This window comes from Agrilus planipennis, unplaced genomic scaffold (genome assembly GCF_000699045.2).
Source record: "Agrilus planipennis isolate EAB-ADULT unplaced genomic scaffold, Apla_2.0 scaffold96, whole genome shotgun sequence".
Taxonomy (NCBI): Eukaryota; Metazoa; Arthropoda; class Insecta; order Coleoptera; family Buprestidae; genus Agrilus; species Agrilus planipennis.
This window is the reverse complement of record NW_020438968.1, coordinates 477,629-500,399: the sequence shown is the minus strand read 5'-3', so window position 1 is coordinate 500,399 and position 22,771 is coordinate 477,629. Positions and strand designations below refer to the sequence as shown.

Genomic DNA, 22,771 nt, shown 5'->3' with positions numbered 1-22,771 from the left:
CTGACTACACAAGTAACTTCATCTTGGCCGTCCGTCCGACATTTTCGTCAAATGTTTGGTGTTTCTTAATTTTAGAGATTTCCTCAGTCCGTCCAGATGTTTAACGAAACGGCATAAAAGAGTCGTGACCAAATTTCTTTTTATAACCACTCTCTTTCGCTCTATGTTCGTTATTAGTATGTACATATTCTGGATCGCAGACAGAAATGTCACATTTTTTTTTGTTCTAATGCCGTAACATGAAAGCTTTTTTTAAAGATCACGCAATAACAAGATTTAACATCTCGAAGACAAAGGCTTTTCCTTATTTACTGACTTTTATTTCTCAACATATGTTACGCGAAAATAATTAATTTGGCTGCCAGGAAGCTAAAGTATTAGATTTTTTCTCTCTGTGGACGAACGAAAGAAGTATTGAGTGGTTAGACGCTATTTTCGTCAGTAATTTAATAGTTTCTAATAACTTTTCGTCGACTCTGTTTGTAATCAGTGTCGAAATGTAAAAAGAGTGTTGTGGCATCTGATACTTGAGAATATCCCCATAGTACACACGTCGAATACACTTAATATTTCAATGCCCGGGCGTAAACCAGTTGCACCCCGCAGTCAGTCCCTAAATGAAATTATTTAATCGCCAAAAAAATTATGGTGTAGTTACGCCACTATGTCAATTTGTGTACAATTAGATAGGTACCTAGGTACAGTGGAATTCGTTTATTGTGACTCCGCCTCTATTGACCGACCTCTTAATATGAAGTAATTGCAATGTTAAGTTCGGTTTTCCTATTAAATTCTTTATAGGAAAGTTTGGATATAATGACTCCGTTTAAAATGACTTCTCGTTTATTATGACTGATTGTCAAGAAATCATATCCGGCTATAGTGACCCAAATGATTAATAATAACATTTTCGCTCATTTTTCTGACCCTTCCTAAGTATATTGATATTACAATTCATCGTTCTTTTTTTTTCTGTTAATAAATATATAGATACAATTTGTATTTTTTCTCTATTAAATTAAATAACTAACCAAAATAGAAAGTTGTTTATTTTCTAAGACTATGGTTCATATGACGCCCGCTTAGTGCCTCTACTCAAAGTTGTGTTTAATCCCGTGAAAAGTAAGTAAATCTTAAGCACATATGTAAAAGGTAGAAAAGAAATATTAAAATTTGTATTTCTAATAGTTTAGATTAAAAAAAAATTTAAAATTAAGGCGAAGTATTGGCTTTACCGGACCCCCGAGACTGTAGAGAATTCTTTTTGTATTGTAGCTCACAAAACTATGTAATTCTCTAATACAAATGAGCTCGATAGACAATTAATAGACACACATACACAAACAATTATTATTGATAGTAATAATGTGAAAAGAAAACAAAACACAATTTTACCCTGAACACAAAAAAGATGTAGGTACCTACCAAAAAAACTGACAAATTTTTTTGACAATTTTTTCTATTTATAAAGTTGAATCTATAAGAATTTTTTTAAAAAAATTCTATACCTACTGTTTTCTACTGGCACAGTCTGTATAAAAAGTGTATACGTGTTGCTTGCCTTTTTTCACAAAAATATCTGTTTTTTCTTCTGTTATTGCTGCAAAAGTTACAGCGTCTTCCTTTTTAAATTATTATTCATTCATTTCATTCAGTCATTATTTTTTATCTTTCATGTTTTATGTTTGGTATTGTATTCAAAAGTGACAAAATTCAAATAAGTAATTATAAGAAATTTAAACTTTTCATTTTAATTTGTTCACTGTAACCGAATATCCGATGTAACATGTAACTCCTACTCGTCAAAAACGAATTTCACTCTGTTATAACTGTTCCCATATTACACATAATTTCGGAGAAATTCAGCTGTAGATAATTACAGTAGGCCATTTTATGTATATGTATATTTTAGATGCGCAAAGCAATTATCATTTTAATCAACAAATGAAACCAATTTACAACTCATCATGTAGTATCATATTGCTTCTATTTTAAGGGACGATAATTGAATTTGTGTTGCTTGATAAACAGTATAACGATTTTGTACTGAAAAAAAGGAAAATACAAAAAATTTATAGAGATGCACCGAATAACTGGGTATCCAGCAAAACCAGTGCGGTTAATGGTTCATATTTTAGTTCTGGCGGGTATTCCTGAACCACATTTAAGTCCTGTTCAAAAAGTCGTTTAAACACCAATAGAAGCGGATTTTCAACCTGAAGATGGAATTAAAACTGTTGAAACGATCCTATAATGTTTATAAACAGTAAAAGTCTGCAAGGTGACAAAATTATACTAATAAGTAATCAAAACTTGATATAGCAACAACCGAATGAAATTGTAACAGTTCGGTCATACTAAGAAATTGAGAGGCGATTGAGGTATCAGTTAATATAGGTGTGGTGGTCGATTGTGCAACGTGTTTTTCGATAGTTTCATTGGGAAAAACTGGCCGAATTTTGTCGCTTCTTATTACTCAAGTTCTGATTAAGGATATTTAGTTCGGTGGAAGAAAAGAAAGAATTAAAAAATATATNAAATAATAGTCATTTTTTTCGGACATATTTATATATATATATATATATATATATGAAGACTTGATAGTGACATTGATAAATTGGATAAATTGATGAAATTGTTGGAAGAGATGAAGTAAGAAAATCAGAAAAAAATGATGAAATAGAAAAAAGATTTACAAGAAAGAAGAAGATGGGAGAATTGGGAACAAAACTCAGGAAGAAATTAAACGTGTAAAGGAAAAGATGAAAAAATGGAATAGGAGACCAAGGGAAAAATACAGGAAATGGAAGAAAGATTAGACAAATATAATGAAGAAGGTTGTAAGAAATAGGGTAAGAAAGAAAAGAACATTTTAATAGATGTGAAGGAAATAATACTAGAAAACATTAGATTGAAAAGGTTGTAGAGAATCAGGCGGAGGAACATATGATAGGAATAGAGAGAATGGAAAAGGAAAAGGAAGGAAGACAGTAACTTGATAATCTTTGAAATAAAGTTAGAGGAAAATAAAGAAAGACTGATAAAAGGAAAGATGGGATTGAAGGTGGATACGAAAGAAGTGCGAAAAGTTAAAAAGAAGGTATTTGGTGCCAAAATGAAGAAATGGGAAGACAAAGTGCTGGTGATGAGAATCGGTAGAAGGGTGAGAGGGGTCGGAGGTGTATATTTATAAGAGATGATATGAGGATGGAGGAGAGAAAAATACAGAGCACGTTGGAAACAAAAGAGAAAAAAGGATGGAGATGAGGTAGTCAAGGTGTTGGGTTCTTTTCCGCCCTAGAACTTCGAGATGCTGACCATTTTTCTACTAAAATCGGAATGGACAGAATTTTAGTAAAAATTTGCCATTCGTACAATATAATGATTCTTCTTAGGATTGTACCTTTCAAAATAACTCGCTTTTCGTCGAAAAATGGCCAACAACCCATATTTCTGGCCCTAAAAGCACTTTCTGATGTGTAAGATACTCAGCGGGTAGTTCCGGCAAGAGTTGCCGTAAAACCTCGCGATTTGTACCAGTTTGAGTTTTATAGGCTTATGTCAAACTGAATATCCTATTTTGGGTCGAAAAATGGCCAACACCCCGGATTTCTAGGGTGCAAAAACAGATCCAAGTTATGACTCACTTAATATCCTATTTCGGGTCGAGAAATCCTGAAGTTCTGGGCTCAATCGAGGATAATTCTGATCAGAATTGCAGTAAAAACTTGCGATTCGTACGTGGCAATGATTTATAGGCATGGAGTCGAAATTGGTTCCACTTTTTAATCTTCGTTTCAATGCTTAGGTACGCTATTGTTCAAAACCACTAAAATCATTCAAATTCTTGATAACTTCTTCCGCTTTAATCATCAAATTAACTACCTTATCCACCTCGAACGACACTTCCAACTCGAAGCTCTCTACCACATCTTGTCGGACCAAGCGAATAACAGAAAAACTCAATTTAGGGAAATACATCAAAATGTCTTTCGGGGCGACGCTTTCTGTCTAGAGAAAAAGATGTTGGGCATTTACACTTGTTTGTCAGATCAACAACAATTGTGTATTTCAAATTTCAATCTTTTGAAATTCCTAAAGCTTAGGAACCTTGAATATAGAAAATACCACAAATGGCGCGGTAAACGCCATCTGTAGTAGAATTGTAATCCTAAAATGTAGCATCGTACTACAGATGGCGTTTACCGCGCCAATATTTTCTAAAACGCGCTGTTAAGAGAGCAGGTAAAAGTTGGTCTGTATCGGAGCTGTCTACGACGCGCTGATGAGATCCAAAAAGATCGCGATCCGCGTCTGCCAGTTTCGACAGAATACAGACCACTTCGAAGTATTTTATACCTTGAATGTGTTATGGACCTTATTATTGGAGCTTTTAAATAAGAAAGGCAATATTAAAGACATTTTCTGGCAAGTACCTACAGGTAGCCAAAACCGTTCTGGTTATTATTTGCGTGTTCTCAGAATTAATTACAATAACTTCACATATGCATATATGATGTTATTATTTTGGAATGCTTTGTTTCTCGGGATTCGTAAACAATACACATCGTAAATAAACTTTAAACTATATGTTTAATATAGGTGCAGTAAACTATAACATAACATTACATATGTTCATTATGTAAAATTTATTCAACAACACGACTCATAATCATAATAACGTACAGTACCCAGTAATCAATGAGAAAACATGTTGCGGGTGTTCCCGTGTGCTACGACATAACATTAATAAGTTCATAGATTAGATACTAACTGAAACATTCGGAAAAACACGTTTTGAAGGATTGTCACAATAATACCAATAAACATGCTTGCCAACGAACTAGAAATAGTTATGTATATACAACATAGTGAACTTCGTTTTTAACAAGCAGGGGGTTACATCGGGTATTCGGTTATAGTGAACAAATTAAAAAGACAACTTTTAATTTCTTATAATACTCCTTTAATAAAAGCACTAATAATTTTTGTACCAAAAGGAACGTAACCCAAAACAAAACACAACACAAATGAAGAATATATACAAAAGTTTAATAAGTCTGAACAACACTCAAAAACAACATAAGAACAACAACAAATAATAACAATATAAAACACTTACGAATTATCAAGAGGTAGACTGGTTACTGGTTACTGAACACTGGTTAATAAGTAGGAAATTTGAAGGGTATTTATACAACAGGATTGTTAGTAAATAGAGGGAGAACATTCTAGAAGGAAAAGTATTAACCGAACATGTACAGACTAGTTGAAATTGAATAGAATAGAATTCGAAGAAAAAGTAAGCGAGGGAAAGCCAGCTATTAATAAGGGTTGTTAAATAGGTATCGAAGACGATGAAATTCTAGGTAAAGATAGCGATAGCGAAACAATAGAATTTAGTTTGAAAAGAAACAAAGGCATGCACAAGATAAGAAGCGAAAGGTTTACAATATTTACACATGTACAAAAATATGAAAAATTAATATACAAAAAATATATATACAAAATTGTACGTTTTCTATTTTTTGTATTCGCCACAATACTTTATTATAACCTTAAGTTATTCATACAAAAATGCACAAATAATTCGTTATTCTCAAATTATTCCAAAAGTTGTTGTCTTTATTCTTTATTTTCGCCACTTTACAAGCCAATACTTCTACATTCTTAAGTCTATTCTTTTTCCCATCATTCCCACCAACTACCTTCTTATTCCCTAATAGATGACCGTTTTCTTTGTTTCTTTACCATTTCTCAATTTTCTTCGCCCCACACCCACACTACCTCATCTAATATTATTTTCTTTTAGGCTTGTACCTCACCAAATATCCCGTGCCAAACGTGGACGGTGGTTGCGGATGAAAAGAAAAGTTTATAAACGTTCGAAATGTAGGGTTACAGGCGATGACATGGTATCCTCCGTGGATATAAGAAGTTAGAAATCAGTTTTAGGGCTGACGACCTGATGATGATTATAAAGTTCAAAGGTATTAAAAAAGATACATTATTTCATCATCATAAGGTTGTCAGGCCTAAGATTAGTTGGATACACCACTACTCTTTGCTATCCTGAGCTAATCATCGCATTTCCCTAAAACAAGAACATCATTAACTATTAGCGAACAGTAATCTGATCTAGGTCTACCACTACCACTACCACTTCTGCCTCTAATATGATTCTGACTAGACCTTCATGCTTGAGAAGGTGTTCTACTACCCTATCTCACCTATCCTCCTCCGTTCTCCTAATATTCTTTCTAATACCTCTTCATTTCTAACCTTCACTATCCACGGTATCCTTATCATTCGCATGTAAAACCACATTTCAAACGCTTATAAGCTTTTCTTTTGCGCCGTGCCCATCGTCTTTGTTTCGCACCCGTACAGCGTCGCGCTCCAAACATACACCTTTAACAACCTTTTTCGAATTTCTAAATTAATCGTTCGCGATCATAGAAGTGACTTCTTTTTATTAAAGGCGACACGACCTTGCGCTATCCTCTGCTTTATATCCCTACTACTTCCGTACCGATTTATCTTCCTAGATACCTAAAACCAGCTTCGTCTCCTATCTTTATATTTGCTCTTTTCCTGAGTAAAATTAGCATATTTTCTTTCAATTCTGTATCTTTATTGTATTGCTAAATTGCTCCAAATCCAAATTTTTACCATTCCAATATGTAGGCATTTATATTAATAATTATTTCTTTGTTGTAAACATTCTGATTTGTATTTGTATTACATTAACATTTGAGGTTGTTTCAAACTTCAAAATCGAAGAGAAAAAAAGCCGACGACCGACGACTTTCTATTTCGGAGTGTTAAAAAAATCGCGTTCGCGCAGCGTTGAAAAAACAAATTTACTTACAATTAGTTACATTGAAGCGGAAAGCTAACGCATACATCCGTCAGCGGCCAATATTCATCATAATTAATCTTGTTTACACAACTAAATGAACTACCGAACGTTAAAAACTGCTAAAGAAAATAGAATACATAAAAAGGCACGCATCGGATCAGCAGTGTGTCTGTCTGTCTGTCGGTGTTCTTCGTCGTTTGTTCTCTACGGACTTGGTCTCAACATGTGTAGGCCAAATGGCACCTATACTACGCTCTCTTCGGTTCGCCTTTGTTTCTACACATTGACACACACACACACACATACACGTACGTGTAGAGTTCGTTCGTTCGGTGCAGTCATTCGTAGACTTTTTCTTTTGCCGCTTTCATCGGCGATGCACTATTAACTTTTAGAGTTGACACTTGTTCCCAAAGATAAAACGTTTAGGACATGCGACAGGCCAAAACGACCATCGACCGTGCCACGAAATCTTTCTCGTTTTCTCGATCGTTGAATAATGCGCTCAGCACGGCCGAAGGGTCGAAGAATAATGTTCATTATACAATGTCCGATGACCTGAGCGGTCGGTCAATTTTTGCCAATGGACATGACATAAATCAACCAACAATGTTATAGTGTAACGTCGAGTCGTCTGTTCAAGTTATACGAGTGAGAGTATTTATTAGAGAAATAAATATCAATGATTTTTTTTATAACGATATTCGTGGTAAGCATTAGTTACAATGTGGTTTTTGTTTTGGTTCAAACGTCGTTTGCTGAACTATACACTTGATACTATCGCAACTAATCCACACTGAAAAAAATTTTGTTCCCAATATTAATTAATGGTATTTATTGACCTTACACAGGATTTGTAGATTTATAAAAAGCTTTTGACAATGTTAAATGAGACAAGATGTTAAATATACTTAAAAATGTAGGGATGAGTTATACAGATAGAAGAGTGATACTTAGTTTGTATAAAGAGCAACAGGCAGTTATAGAGATGGGGCTGCAACGTAGAGAAGTAATTATTAGGAAGGGAGTTGCACCGCTACTTTTATAATAGACGCCATTAACATCATTAAAGACAGTACAACTGTAGGGATAGATATACAGGAGCAAAAGATCAGTATGCTTCAATTTGCAGATGATATAGCAGTATTAGCATCTAGCAAGGAGGACCTAGAGATAGCTTTAAATAAAATGGAAGCAGTATTGACGAAACAATACTATATGAAAATAAATAAAAGTAAAACAAATATACTGACATGCAAGGGAAGAAGTAGGGAAAGAGCGAATATAAAGATAGGAGACGAAAGATTAGAAGTAGCTGGTTTTAGATATCTAGGAAGATCAGTAAAGAAGGAGTAGTAGGGATATAAAGCAAAGGATAGCGCAGGGTCGAGTCGCCTTCAATAAAAAGAAGTCACTTCTATGCTCACGAAAGATTAATTTAGAAATTCGGCCTTTTGGTTGTTAAAGGTGTATGTTTGGAGCACTGCGCTGTACGGGTGCGAAACATGGACAGTGGGTGCGACGAAAAAGAAGAGGTTAGAAGCGTTCGAAATGTGGTGTCACAGGCGATTGATGAGGGAGGATACCGTAGATAAAGAAAATTAGAAATGAAGAGGTATTAGAGAGAATAGGAGAACAGAGGACTATGGAAGTCAATAAAAAATAGGCGGGATAGGTTGGTATGACACCTTCTCAGGCATGAAGGTCTAGTCAGAGACCTATTAGGAGCAGAAACGGATGTTAGGAGGGATAGATCTAGACCTAGATTAGATTACTGTTCGCAAATAGTTAAGGACCTAAATTTCTAGTCGGGAAGATACGTAATTACGTCCAGGGTATTTTTATTAGAGATGCACCGGGTTAGTGATTTTGTCGGGTACCGGATAACCGAGTATCCTGCATTAGCTGTGTGGAGCAGTCGACAAAACCACTACGGTTAATGGTTCATGTTTTCGTTTTGACGCATTTTCCATTAAACTCACCAACATCCCAAATCTCATTAAATTCAATTCAAAAAGTCGTATAATCACCAAAGACTAAACCAATTAAGTTTTAATTCTTGCTTAGGAGATTTTTAACGAGAGGGTTGAGTTAAAACCGTTGAAACGAACTTCCAATGTTTGTAAACACTAAAAGTCTGCAATGTGACATAATCATATTAATAAATATCGTTAAGTAAAATCTGATATATCATCAAGCGACAGAAATTGTAAAAGTTCGGCAACTGATGTATACTTGTTCACGAGAAAAAGGAAGTTCAAGAACTGCATCAAAATAAGAAATAATTTATAGTAATCAATAAATAATACAGATTTGGACAAACTACCTATCCTAAACAATCTTAATTATCAATTTCTGTTAGGTGGGTTTTTTGTTGGACGTACTAAATTATTATTGCTGGTGTTAGTTTTTTTTCCTCTAGTGCAGTGGTTCCTAACCTTTTTAATATTGTTACCCCTGTGACCTATAAGGAAAACTGATTTTACCCCGATCTTAAAATGCAATACTAACAGCACAAGCAAATACAAATATTTTTAATAATCACAAATTGCACATCAGTCTTACAATTTTATATACCTAAACAATAAATTAAGCAAACATAGTTAGTGTGATGGTTGGTATTTTTGTGCATTTTCAAGTTTTTTTATGTTAGCTTTAATTTTGCTTAAAGCATATCCTAAGCCATGTTCCACATTTAGAAGGATTCTGGTCTTTGTCTTCAGTGTAACCACAGTTGAAAAAAAAAAACTTTTGGGTGTTTCATTCCCACCAGCCAGTAATGCTGGTGGGCGGGCAGTCCCTCCGGACTACGCCGGAAGGTAGGGCGGAAGGCCCTCTTCAGCCTGCTTTCAGGAATCGTGGGAATGGGTGGGTGGTGGTTCGGGTGAGAAAGATGAGATGGATGAAATGAAGACAGAAGAGAATGAAAGATTATCTGTGGAATATTACTGCCTCAGCATTTGCCTAAGTGATCCAAGGAAACCACAGAAAAACTTGGACCAAGGCAGACGGACGCGGAATCGAACCGGCGTCCTCCTGAATGCTAAGCAATTTCAGATAATAAAAAATGTGCTGAATTCGTCGATTAGCGGATCCAAAGCGAGTACCCAGCCCATAACTAGTGTTTATTGCCCTTCGCAAATTCAGCCGATAGTATATATACTTTCCACATATTGCAGCAAGAATTATATGTACTTCTCTTATTTTTCTTACATCCTTATAAAACTGCAGAGACCTATATTAAATATTTAGTTGTTGAATGCGAAACACAAACTTGGGTATCATTTTCACCACAAAATATTTTTGTGCATTTCGAGAAAGCAATTTGTACTGCGGTGCAATCTATTTTCATTAAATCGAGGGTAAATGATTGTCACTTTCGTGTAGGCCAAACCTGATATCGAAAAATTCAGTCTCTTGCTCTTTCCCTGGTTTTATAGAATAAAATCAAAGGTAGCAAGTTTTTATCATCAGAAGGTTGTCAATCCTGTAAAAATCGAGTATTTTTTCGACTCCCGTATCTTAGAATTAATTAGATTTCGTTCTTGTTTTCACTGATTATTTAATGAATGATACTTCAGCGCAGGGTCGTGTCGCCTTTAATAAAAAGAAGTCACTTCTATGCTCGCGAACGGTTAATTTAGAAATTCGAAAAAGGTTGTTAAAGGTGTATGTTTAGAGCACGGCATTGTACGGGTGCGAAACATGGACTAGTGGGCGCGGTGGAAAAGAAAAGGTTAGAAGCCTCCGAAATGTGGTGTTATAGGCGAATGATGAGGATATCGTGGGTAGAAAAGGTTAGAAATGAAGAGGTATTGGAAAGAATAGGAGAACAGAGGACTCTATGGAAGTCAATAAGAAATAGGCGAGATAGGTTGGTAGGACACCTTCTCAGGCATGAAAGTCTAGTCAGAGACATATTAGAGGCAGAAACGGGAGTTAGGAAGGGGTAGAGGTAGACCTAGATTAGCTTACTGTTCGCAAATAGTTAAGGATGTGGGTTGTTCTAGTTTTAGGGAAATGCGAAGTTTAGCTCAGGGTAGGAAAGAGTGGAGGTACGTGTCCAACCAGTCTTAGGACTGACGACCTTATGATGATGATTTAACGAGCTGTCAATGATTGAGAATAGTTACCACGTTATTTTACCGGCTTTCGGCGAAACACACATATATTCGTGACCTTCATAACAGCTGATACGTAGACAAGTCAATTGTACGTAATGATTAGTAATAGTCTGCACTTGTTAGCGTTCGATTGGCAAAGTATTACCACAAAATACAAAAATATGTTGAATGTGAAAATATTCAGCAAAAACCAAGGTATTCACATGGTGCTCACATATGGACGGTGTAACGGGAATACACCAGCGATATCACGCGAATACGCGTCATTGTCATCATTACCGAAGCAGTTGGGGCTTTCGGTAAGGCCACTACCCTCATTGTCATGTATAGATGGGCCATTCTACTTATCTTTCATGTATCTCCTTTTCCCTTAATTTCTGTTTTCCATATTGTCGAATGTGGACTACTTTTCCGGAAGAGAATAGGTGATTGGTCACCATATGGTCGACAAGACTGGTTGAGTAAGCACTCGCTACCCCTCTACTCGTGTTCTTCCTTCCAATATATCTCCAATTCAACCTCAAATGCGCCATTTGTTTATGTACTTTCTAATACTTCCTCATTCTAAATCTTTTCTATCGACGGTATTTTCATGATTCGCCTGTAACAACACATTTCAATCGCCTTTTACGATAATAGGTAATAATTGATTAAAAAAATCCGATTTTCTGTTCAAGATGACCAGATTATTGTATATGTAGAAAATCCTATTTCTGTCAATATTCACATACAGTTTTGTTTTCAGACGCAGTATTCCAGTGGAAGATCATCTGGCAGTATCATTAAGGTAAGTAAGTATAATGTTTCATTAATTTAATAAACCAAAGACAAATTTCAAAAAAGAATTTCACGTCTTAACTACTCAGCCGTTCATCATCATGTAATTTTATACACACATTACCAGGGGTACTGAAAAGGACATAGGATACTTTTCATCCAGAAAAAAATACTATTCTCGAGGGATAGAAAAATTGGTTTTTTTATGTGATCGTCGATGATCTTTGACACGTATTTAAGACATCAACGCGAGTGAAGCCGCGGGTAAAACCTACCACTATATTCTTTTAAAGGTTATAATTTACGAATAAAGTGGAAAAAAACCCGACTAGATTTTTGGGGAAGTTGATAGCTAAGGTGTTAACAATGTTGTTAGGCACACTACTTCGTGTAAGCCCTATGAGGCTGCTCTGTAGCACGCAAAGGACGTACGGTTTTGCATCATTTGCGCATCCCCATGAATCCCCATGAATGCCGCATGTTGTCCTTCTAAGGAAAAGTAATGGTAACCCACGTAGGAAAAAGGGGGAATCAATCGGATTATACATACCGTTAACTTTTCAATATGACTTACCAGTCTATATTGCCCAATCGAACACTCATAAAGCAGATGGTGCAAGATTCCACATATGTTCGGTTTATCTTATGATAAACTCATATAAGGCATACCTCACGTCAATATCGTTGATTTCTTTTGTGGAATCCTTATAAGGGTTCATGGAGAACTGCCTCCAATTTCTACTTTTAATTTCATTTCCTATCCGCTTCCAAAAACTTTGAGTTGAAGAAAGTAGTCACTAGAAATGCTCGGGATAGTGATTTTGCTGTTTCGATTAAATGTCTTCATAATAAGAAACTGATATAAATATTTTGTATATAAGTAAGAGGTCAGGTCTGCAAATGTCTCACCTCGAATGGTTCTAATTGAACCGTACTTGTAAATAGTAAATACGATAATTAGAGAGGTCCGCAATTGTTCCAAGGCTGCCAATCATTAAGTCCCGTTCAAAAAGTCACTAAACCAAAAAAATTTTAATTCTTGCTTGGCGGATTTTCAACCGGATGGTTGAGTTGACAAAATCATACTACGAGGTAAGTTATAATTAAACGAAACCTGATAAGAATATAGTATCTTATCTTAATTACCAATTTTTATTATGTAGGTTATTTTTTTATGAATATTAAATTATAGGCCGGATCCTAAATAAGTGCTGGGATCCGGCGGTACCGGATCCAAACCAAGTACTCGAATCGTGTCTAATTACCACCTTTCCAGCATCTTTACCCCCATATCCGTGGGTTCCTTCATTTGGACAATTATAATTTTCAACTCATTTTTGTACAGTGTATTAAAAAAATTAATAAAACATTAAAATAACGCGTGGATTTTCACATATCAGTATTGTAGCACTGTCGGGATTTTAGACTGCTGTACCTCATCATCATCAACATGTCGTCAGTCTTAAAAGACTGGTTGGGCACGCACCTCCACTCATTCCTATCTTGTATTTCCCTAAAACTAAAACATCCCACATCCTTAACTATTTGCGAACAGTAATCTAATCTAGATCTACCTCTACTGCTCCTATTTCTGCTTCTAATATGTCTCTGATTAATAAACCTATCTGGCCTATTTTTTATTGACTTTCATAAAATCCTTTTATTGAAAGCGACTCGACCCTGCGCTATCCTCTGCTTTATATTCCTATTACTCTTTCCGTCTTGACTTCCTAGATACCTAAAATCAGCCACTTGTTCAAACCATTCGTGTCCTAGCTTTATATTCGCTGTTTCCCTACTTCTTATTCCCTTGCATGCTAGTATTTTTCTTTTACTTTCATTTATTTTCATGCAATACTGTTTTGTCAATACCGCTTCAATAGTATTTAAAGCCATCTTTACCTCCTCTTTGCTAAATGCTAATACTGCTATATCGTCTGCAAATCTAAGCATACTAATCTTTTATCCCTGTATATCTATCCCTACAGTTGTACTGTCTTTAGACTGTACCTACAATAAGAACATTTAAGCGTTAAGTCTTATACATAAATGTTTGATTTCTTCCTGTAATTTTTTCTAATTTTTTTCCGTATATATACAATACTTGTGCACTCGCAACCACGACATGCTCGCTCATCAGTAAAGTCTGTAATCTTAGAATCATTTGTCACCTGTTGATGATATTTCAATATTGTTCACATGTCAAAGATCACTTGATAGCGATGACATTGCTTGAAATAAAGAAAATGTTAAAGAAAATATACACGCAGTTGTTTTTAAAGTGTCAGTTTGAACACGAACGTTCATTCAGTTAATAATGATAATCGATAGAATGTCAGGAATGGTGACACAGGTCAGAAAATAAATTTAAGAAACCTTTCCTGAGAAACAGTATAGGACTTGTGCCGTGTGTTATGTGGAGAACTGACTGGACTGCGTTGCGGCTTATGAGTTATGGTTGATCTGACAAGAAGTACATATGTCACAGTTCTTGTCACACCCATGTATTAAGCAGACTGCAGCATTTTTTCACCAAACAAGCGGGCATATTTCCACTCAGTTTGACCGTCAAATCCCCGTACATAATTTATTACGATGTTATTTTTAAAAGATGCATTAAATGAAGAAAAAATGACACAGTACAACTGATAATTATTATTTACTCATAAAAACAATGCTTCTTATATTCTTCAATAAAAGTTGCTTTTTTCATTTTATTCACGTTGATTTGGATACACGTGGTTCGGTTTGAGAATTGTGGAGCATTTTTGTTAAGGGGAAAAACCGGGGGATGCTCCCCATTATATCTGCTTCAGATGATTTTATCAACTTGTGTTATTAGTTAGGAAATATGTTAAAAATAAACGTGTTTTGTAATTTCCAATACAAATACCTCCTTTAGGTAAATTGCTTGAAACACTCAAAAGAGTATTCATGCATGGGCTGAATATGATTACAAAAGGGCGTAGAAACCGTAAAAGTAGGATCATAAAATAACAATATCATCAAGAAATCGGACCTTTGGTCAATATTTTCAGCCGAATAGAAACATTTTTCGTATATATTATACATCAATAGCGGTTTGAGGGGATAGGTAAGTCGTAGATAAGACTATTTTGGTAGATTCGCAAAAATAGTAATATTTTTGTTATAATTAAAAGCAAACTACTTATAATATGATTAAAAAACAAAAGGGAAGGGAACATTGTAGACGTAATGTACATTACCTATCAATAGAACCAAAGAATCCCTCGTTTCGATTAAGGCAAAAGGAAACTGAAATTCTAAACTAAGTAGACAGTGCCAAAATCTTTTTTAAAAAAATAAAAATTAATCCAGAACAGGATTTTGAAAGACATCACCGATAACGAAGTCTTCTGTAAAAAATTGATAGCTATCCAATGCAGGTAGCTTTGATATAAATGTTTTTTAAAAAAATTTAAATATGTACTTTAGATACAATTACAAAATGGTTGTAGAACGTTTGAATCCAATATCATACATTTCCACAAATCTTTAAACACAAAAAATCAAACAAGTGAAAATATTGAAAAATTGATTCAGCTGTATCAACAGGCCTGATTCATCAGCGCTCTTTACGCAGTTAGAGATATTATTTTAAAAATCAAATATTCAAAAAATTCGAAATTGTTTTTATATATGATAGAAGTCCGATTGCTCTTCTATAAGATGCAAGATATCATGAATGTAGCTAGTAAATATAAAATAGCTACTGGTGAAGCTTTTCGTAATTGCCAGTTAACATTTACAGCAATTCGGTGGCTTCGAATTTACTTAACTTAAAAGATTTAAAAATTCGGCCAGGTTCACTTTGAAAGAAGAGAGACTTGATGCCCTAATGATGATAAAAAGGAAAAGATACCTTTCTAAATCTCTCTTCCTGAACAATATGGTGAATTTATGGGTGAAACTTAAACACAGGCGAATTCGAGTAAACTAATAATACCTATCTATTAACCGATTGGATTAGGTATTTCTTTTATTTTTTTATTTATAAGTGTATGGTTTTGCACAATTAAATCCCTGCAGAGATGAACAGTGTTATTTATACGTAATAATTTTAGTTGGAAAATTAAAAGTACAACAGTTAGTTAACCCCCTTCCAAATCATAATACTTAGTTAATTAGTTAACTCCCCCCAAAGCATAATACTTCGATAGGGTCCTGGGAGAGGGTGCCATACCTTCTTCCCAAAGCCCGTAAACAATTTTTTATAATATCCCCCTCCAAAATTACAATTCTTTCTGATTTCAGAAAATCTCACAGGTACGAAATCGCATTTGCTGTTAATTAGGAAAATGGCTTCCACACGAAGGATGGTAAAATCCTTTCCTAATAATAATAAATGCGATTTCTTACTCAGAAGGTAAAAGACAAAGGAAAAATATAGTACATTCGGTAGAGCAAAAAAAAAAATACTCCTTAAATTCTTAAAGAGATGACTTGTTAGTGCTGTGTCTGGGCCCTGGCGACTTCCTTTGCCTAATCGTTATTGAACGGCTACATGTCTAAGAGGTGGTAGTTGTCACACGTTATCCCTGTATTTAATAAAGAAGACAACACATGTGTCACCAATTATAGGTCAATTTTTATCCTTCGTATGATTGCAAAAATTTTTAAGAAACTTACTTCTCGGTTGTTACTAGCATTATTGCTACTTACTGCTGTATATCATCAGTTAAAAAATTACTGAAGCACTAGATGTGTACTCCCAGGTTGACTAACCACTTAAATTATGATTCCATATGTATTAACCTGTTTATGATAACAATAACAATAATAACAATGAGAGACGGCATCATAAACTAATTTTGAAATTACCTCGAATAGACACTGCGTATAGGTATAGGGTGCAACAGAAACAAGTGCCTAGCTTGCAAGATGTGATACAGCACTATAAAACATAAAAATTAAATAATGTTTGTATATCTCAATGTTCACCGTTTTCGAGAAAAAAATGAAAGTAGAGATAAATTCAATTACGTTCCTGGTTCACTAATACGCCCCCACAACGCTGTACTTGATCAGCTGGTGATTCCTAGCACCAGTGCAGTATTTGCTTTGTACTTTTTTGATCATGTATTGTTTATTTGTTAAATCAGATTAAGTGGGATTCAAGGAGTTAATGTTAACAGCCTACCCCTAGTAGCCATTTATTTTTTTAACGTTTGAACCTTGTGCAGTTCAATAAACTAATTCAACAGTACAACACCGATTGTCAGTGTAGAGTCACTGTAGAATAGTTGTTAGAATAATGTGATGTAATACACACATTTACGGGTTTGAACCATATCGCTGCTGTAGGGACGAAATCCTTGATTTCAAAAAAAAAATCCACCTTACCCTCGAACAAACGTTGGCTCCTATCAGTGTGGCAGTTGATGCATCCTTATTATTTGCAGCGAGTGGATTTTGTGTCGGTGGTTTCGAAAGAAAAGTTCTGTCATAGGGTGTTGTTTACAGAAAAATTTGCTTCACGCGGAACGAAATTTTGACTAACAATAATAATCACTATTGGTGCGACACAAATTAGCATGTCATACATTCTTCGCAATTTCAAAAACTATTTTCAGTTAATGAGTGGCGCGAATTTTTTGGCGACTTATTTGTCTTTTTTGTTAAGTTTACTTATATTAATCCACAAAAAAAGTAACGCACCTCAATAGTGTGGAAATTTGTTTTAATAAAATTACAATTATTCAGATGATTCTCATTTCCCGATTAATGTTTACGTAACTTACATGCTTTTATTTCTTTTGTGTTGTTATATTTGCATAGTGCTTGCTAGTATTGTTAGACATGCGATAATCGGCAGTGTTTACTTCTCCTTCGTACCACACTATTCAGGTATTCAGTATTAGACACCTATGTTGCCAATTCACGCACAGGCCCGGCTTCGGATTGTGAATCATTGTGATTTAAAAACTTTGCCCTTAACCAGCCTGCCGAACTCATCACACTATTGTTTATTGCATCTAGTTTACACCCTCCAAAGCTCGACACTTAATTCTGTTACACCCTGTACAATTCGGTTATCCACCGCCTCACCAGACAGTGGAACTTACTTCCTAATAAGTTGTCAACATTTATAAGTTTCTTTGAGTCGGATTATAGAATTTGTTTCGTTATAGTTTTGCATTTATTTTGCGAGTGCAAACAGCAGTATATATTATAAAAATACTCCAATAGGACAAGATTTTGTTATCCTTCACGTGGAGAAAAACTAATAAAAAAGTATGGTATCAATGGAGAGGTACTAAGGTTTGGAAATTTATGAGATAAGGCATACTAAGAATCAAAATGTAGTCCCAAACCATCAAAGAGAACCCATCATAAAATTGTCATTAATAAGAAATGTGAATTGTAGACGTCACACAGTTAGTAAGTAAAATTGACATTGAAATTATAAAAGAATTACGAGAAAATACAGAAATGATAGACATTAAACACAAAAGTAGAGTTGCGCAAAAGAACAGAATGGAATATTTGGATTACAGTTAATTGAAATCATATAATACAATACCTTTGATGTAGAGGTTGAAAGGAAATACCTGAATAGCACCTAGTAAATAATTGGTCTGTCAGATAATGATAATAATACCATACTAACTATCTGAAAAGTAAAATAGGAGTATTGTAATTCGTATCTAAAAATTATGAGCAAGTATTTGTATCAAATAACTTTTTATGCCGTCTGTAGTGTTATCCTCTACGAAAGAGCGTTTTTTGGAACAGAAAAATTTATGGTTACTTTTGAAACGACTTTTCTGTATTTATTAGAAAACAACAAGAAAATCAAACAAATCAATCGAATACTGTACTGAAGAAAATGGAGTTATGTGCGTTAGCTTCACGTGATTTCTCTTTTGTTTCAGATTGTCGGCTTCAAACAACAACGGTTGCAGTCCTCACAGCAGTAGCAGTCACTCATCTAGTTCTTGCGATTCACCAGCACCAGTACCACCGGCTGCAGCGGCATCCGCAGCAACGACTTTGGCCACACATGCCGACGATCCATCGGCGTCAATGGTTTCAACCTGCGTCACCTCCTCACACCATCTACATCTACCCAGCTCGTGGGCGTTGCTTACCGAACCAGCCGGTAATTCAATTCATTTTACTATAATATACAGTATAACATTTTATTACCAGTAAGTGCCTTTTCAAACGTTATCCTAGCAAGTACATGATCTTTATTTCTTTTTAAGATGAAAAATACTTTAACGATATTAGCATGTTCATATACCGAATGTCGCAATCTTTGTTTTTGCCCATTTACCAATGACAAAAAGCCTACTATATAGGGGTCATTCAAGTATTAAGAAAGCACCACAGAGGGCTGGGGGGTCTGGATGGTGATTATGTGCAGCAACGCGGAGAGCGAAGGGTCCGCTAGAGTCCCGGCGGCGTATGCTGTGCTCAGCTGTTGTTTTCTTACCTCTGCTCTCCACGTGGCTGGGAATCATTACCTCTATTTGCAGTCTGTAAAAACCAAATCATAATTTGCAGTAAACCTGTGAAAACGAAATGTGTACTGGGACACGTAGGAGAAGTGAAACTTCAACGGACAAATGTAAAAACGAGTCGCAACAAAATTTTTACTTGAAGTTTTACGTGCATGTTTTCAAATTGGACAAGTTCATTAACAATCTGTTCGTAAAAATTTTGTTGCGATTCGTTTTTCCACTTGTCCGTTGCCATTCGTTTTTCCACTTTTTTCTACTAGGTGTCCCAGCTAGGGTTGCCACCCGTACTTTATTATAAAGTATTGTACTCTATTTCGTCTGTACGTACGTTATACTTTACAAGACACATACAGTACGCAAAAATACTTTATTTAAGGCCTCAAGTAAACATCGTAATTTTGTATTATTCGAAATTCAGAGTACTTTAACATCAATAATATTGCACAGAAAAATGGCAAGCCATATTTACGGAACAACCTGATTTCCCAAATCTGTTCAAAGTAGTGTCACTTTTGCTGTCCGTTNCATAATTGGGCAAGGGAATTATTAGTTTTTTCATTTTACTGAGAATATTTTCACAAGGTAGATTTAATTGTAAGCTTATTCGTGTGATAGGTTTGCTCCTTAAGACCCATATAAAAACCCATAAGGCAATCCTCATTTTAGTATCACCACTTTTTTTTTTCATGAAGAATCTATGGGGAAATCCCTATATCGGCATGCCCCTTATAAGTAGGGTTGCCACCTGTACTTAGTATTGTACTCTATTTCGACTGTGCGTACGTTATACTTTACAAGAAGCAAAAATACTTTATTTTTATGCTGAGTACTTTTTTTTTGAACTATTTAGTCGAGAAATACTTTATGTAAAGCCTGAAAGGTGGCAACCCTAGTCCCAGTACACATTTCGTTTCTTCCCCGAACTATCACGTAGTGTTTTTTAAATGTTTTATTGCCTGAACCTCTACTTCACGTGATACGGATTTTATTCATATGTGGCGCAAAATTCTCATTAATAGGAGTTTATAATAGTGATGACATGATTGTGATTACAATTACGATTAACTCACGATTACCACTGCCAAACCGTTAATCTTAATTGTGGATTCTTACATGGTTGTTTATTGGATTGCGACGTGCGTTTTCTCGTTTCCGTTTCTTGCAAATTGATCACGGTAGTAGTACGACAGTAATGTGCACCATTTTTTCAACATCTCCCAATTTGAATCGCTAAATGTCGCGAATTAGGGACGGCTTCGTAGCACCAAGCTCGTGCGAGGTAGACGCTAAATCGACACGGTTTTGTACAAAAAAAATGAAGCAACAAAAACCGTGTTGAATTCGTGAAAACGCAATGCAGTGTTCAACCCGGTACGCAAACGGGAATATGCTCGTAAGGCAATAATAGAGTCGACGAATTCTACATCGTCCCTCGTTAATATCCCTATAGATATGTATATAAATACGTGAACTGGTTGATATCGAAAATTGTGGTACCTTTTTTAGTATCACTATATAGTATAAAACAAAGTCGTTTTCCCGCTGTCTGTCCCTATGTATGCTTAGATCTTTAAATCTACGTAACGGATTTTGATGCGTTTTTTTTAGTGGATAGAGTGATTCAAGAGGAAGGTTTATATGTATAATACATGCATAATATAGTAGAGAAACACTGATAATTTTAGAGGTTTCCAATGTGATGTCGTAAAACACATTTTTTTGCGCTTACATTGCAAACACTGGCTGAACCCTACGAGATAGATCAAAATAATGTACTAAAGTATTATACATCTTAAAAAGATCTACAAAAAAGTCTCTGATGGTATATGTCTATCTCTTAGGGATAACCCACAATAACCATTTTTTGTCCTTTACATTTTATGAGAAATAATGACTTATTTACTAAACGATTTTAAGCAACACGGCATTAATTCTTCTTAAGTACCTTAAATACATTGTGCATTAATGTAGATCAATATGGCCCTTTACAGCATGCAATTTAAATGAATATTTTCGAAGTTATTACAGATTTAAAATGCAAACATAGCGGTTGCGGCGGTACCGACCGGAAGGCCGGTTTGTATTGTCTAATGACAAAAAAACTGTGAATGTTGTATATAAAGACATTTTTTGATCCTACCCTGTATTTTGCATTTGATATTGTTTCTCTGAATTTTGATCCAGATATCCTTTGGAATAAATGCGCAGATGCAAATAAAGATTCCAAAAGTCGTGAATTTATAAATTGTTTTACTCCACGTGAAAAATTTATTGCATCTTTTCTTGGAGGAGTGTAGTGACCTAAGCTCATTTTGCATGCTTACAGGTATTGTTCTCCCTATCAAAGTTCATTGACTGACCAGTAATCTCTTAAGGAACTATTTAAATAGAAATAAATCAATCACAACTCAGAATTTAACACAATCGCTTAACAATTAACTATTACAATTCATATATAGTTCAATAGGGAGATCCTGTTTACCTTTATTGTCAAGCTTTTATATGTTAATGTATTACCACCCCTAATCTCGGCGTTGCTCTCGTGTCGTATTGCATGCAGAAAAAGGTATTGTATCGGCCAAGAATTGAACCGCAGCCGTGCGGTGCTGACGTTTCAAATCAACACTGTATCTTCATCCCTGTTAACTGGTTTACTCGGGGTGTAACAAGCAATATTCGTTACTTTTCCTTCATCTTTTAGGACTTTCTTGGCTCACCCCTGAGTCTGCCTGTTTTCCTAAATTACTCCTCTTATCATAATCAATAAAACACTAAAAACCCACATAAAAAGTTTACAAATCCAAAATTCGTTTCGATACTCAGAGTAGTACGTAATTTCGGGTTTTTAGGACTTCACTTAGACAGATCTTTTTTTGATATTATTGTAATTTCGTACATATTTACAAGATAAACCACTCGTAGGTTAATAATTCTGCTATTATCTTCATTATAGATACTATATTCTGTACATAAAATCTCTGGCTTTAGTTTAATAAGTAATACATTAACGTGTAAACATGACAACAACGACTGCGTAAAAATAAATAATAAATGCGTTCGATAATAAGTTGTGGATAAGCGCGTCACCATCCCTGTTCCGTTATTTATAATGTTTTAGTACTTTGGTTGTAGATATACATGTGTATATGGAAGGTACAGGGGTATCTCTGGATGTGTATGTTTGGGTGTGTGTGTGAGAGACGGGCGTAAATATTATATTCGAAAGTCAGCCTGCATAACAAACGAAGATAGGAAAGTTATAATCAAACGTGACGAGAAATCGAAACTTTGTCGCCGGTGACGTTAGTTTGGAAACAAGAAAAATATTATTCTCGCATACGAATTTGTTGGAAATCTGCCTCAAACTTCTAAATATCCATCAGAAATTATTACGAAATGTTATTAATATATATATAAGACGTTGTAGCAATTTTTAGTGTTATACGTAATTATGTATTATTTTTAAAATTACTCTAATATGTTTAATCCGAAAATGTAAAGGATGTTTTGAGTTATGAGAA

General features: G+C 35.0%; 1 protein-coding gene across 5 annotated transcripts in view; it reads left to right on the top strand.

Moving 5' to 3' along the window:
• Window positions 1–22,771, top strand: part of LOC108734467 (developmental protein eyes absent) — a 126,153-nt gene that overhangs the window by 79,217 nt on the left and 24,165 nt on the right. For 2 of the 5 annotated variants that reach the window (XM_025975335.1, XM_025975333.1), the window contains exons 3-4: window positions 11,732–11,773; window positions 18,660–18,886. In XM_025975335.1, coding sequence (XP_025831120.1) covers window positions 11,732–11,773; window positions 18,660–18,886 — 269 coding nt within the window. Of the gene's footprint in view, window positions 1–11,731; window positions 11,778–18,659; window positions 18,887–22,771 lie in introns of all 5 variants that reach the window. The other 3 variants (XM_025975336.1, XM_025975337.1, XM_025975334.1) reach the window with 2 other exon arrangements.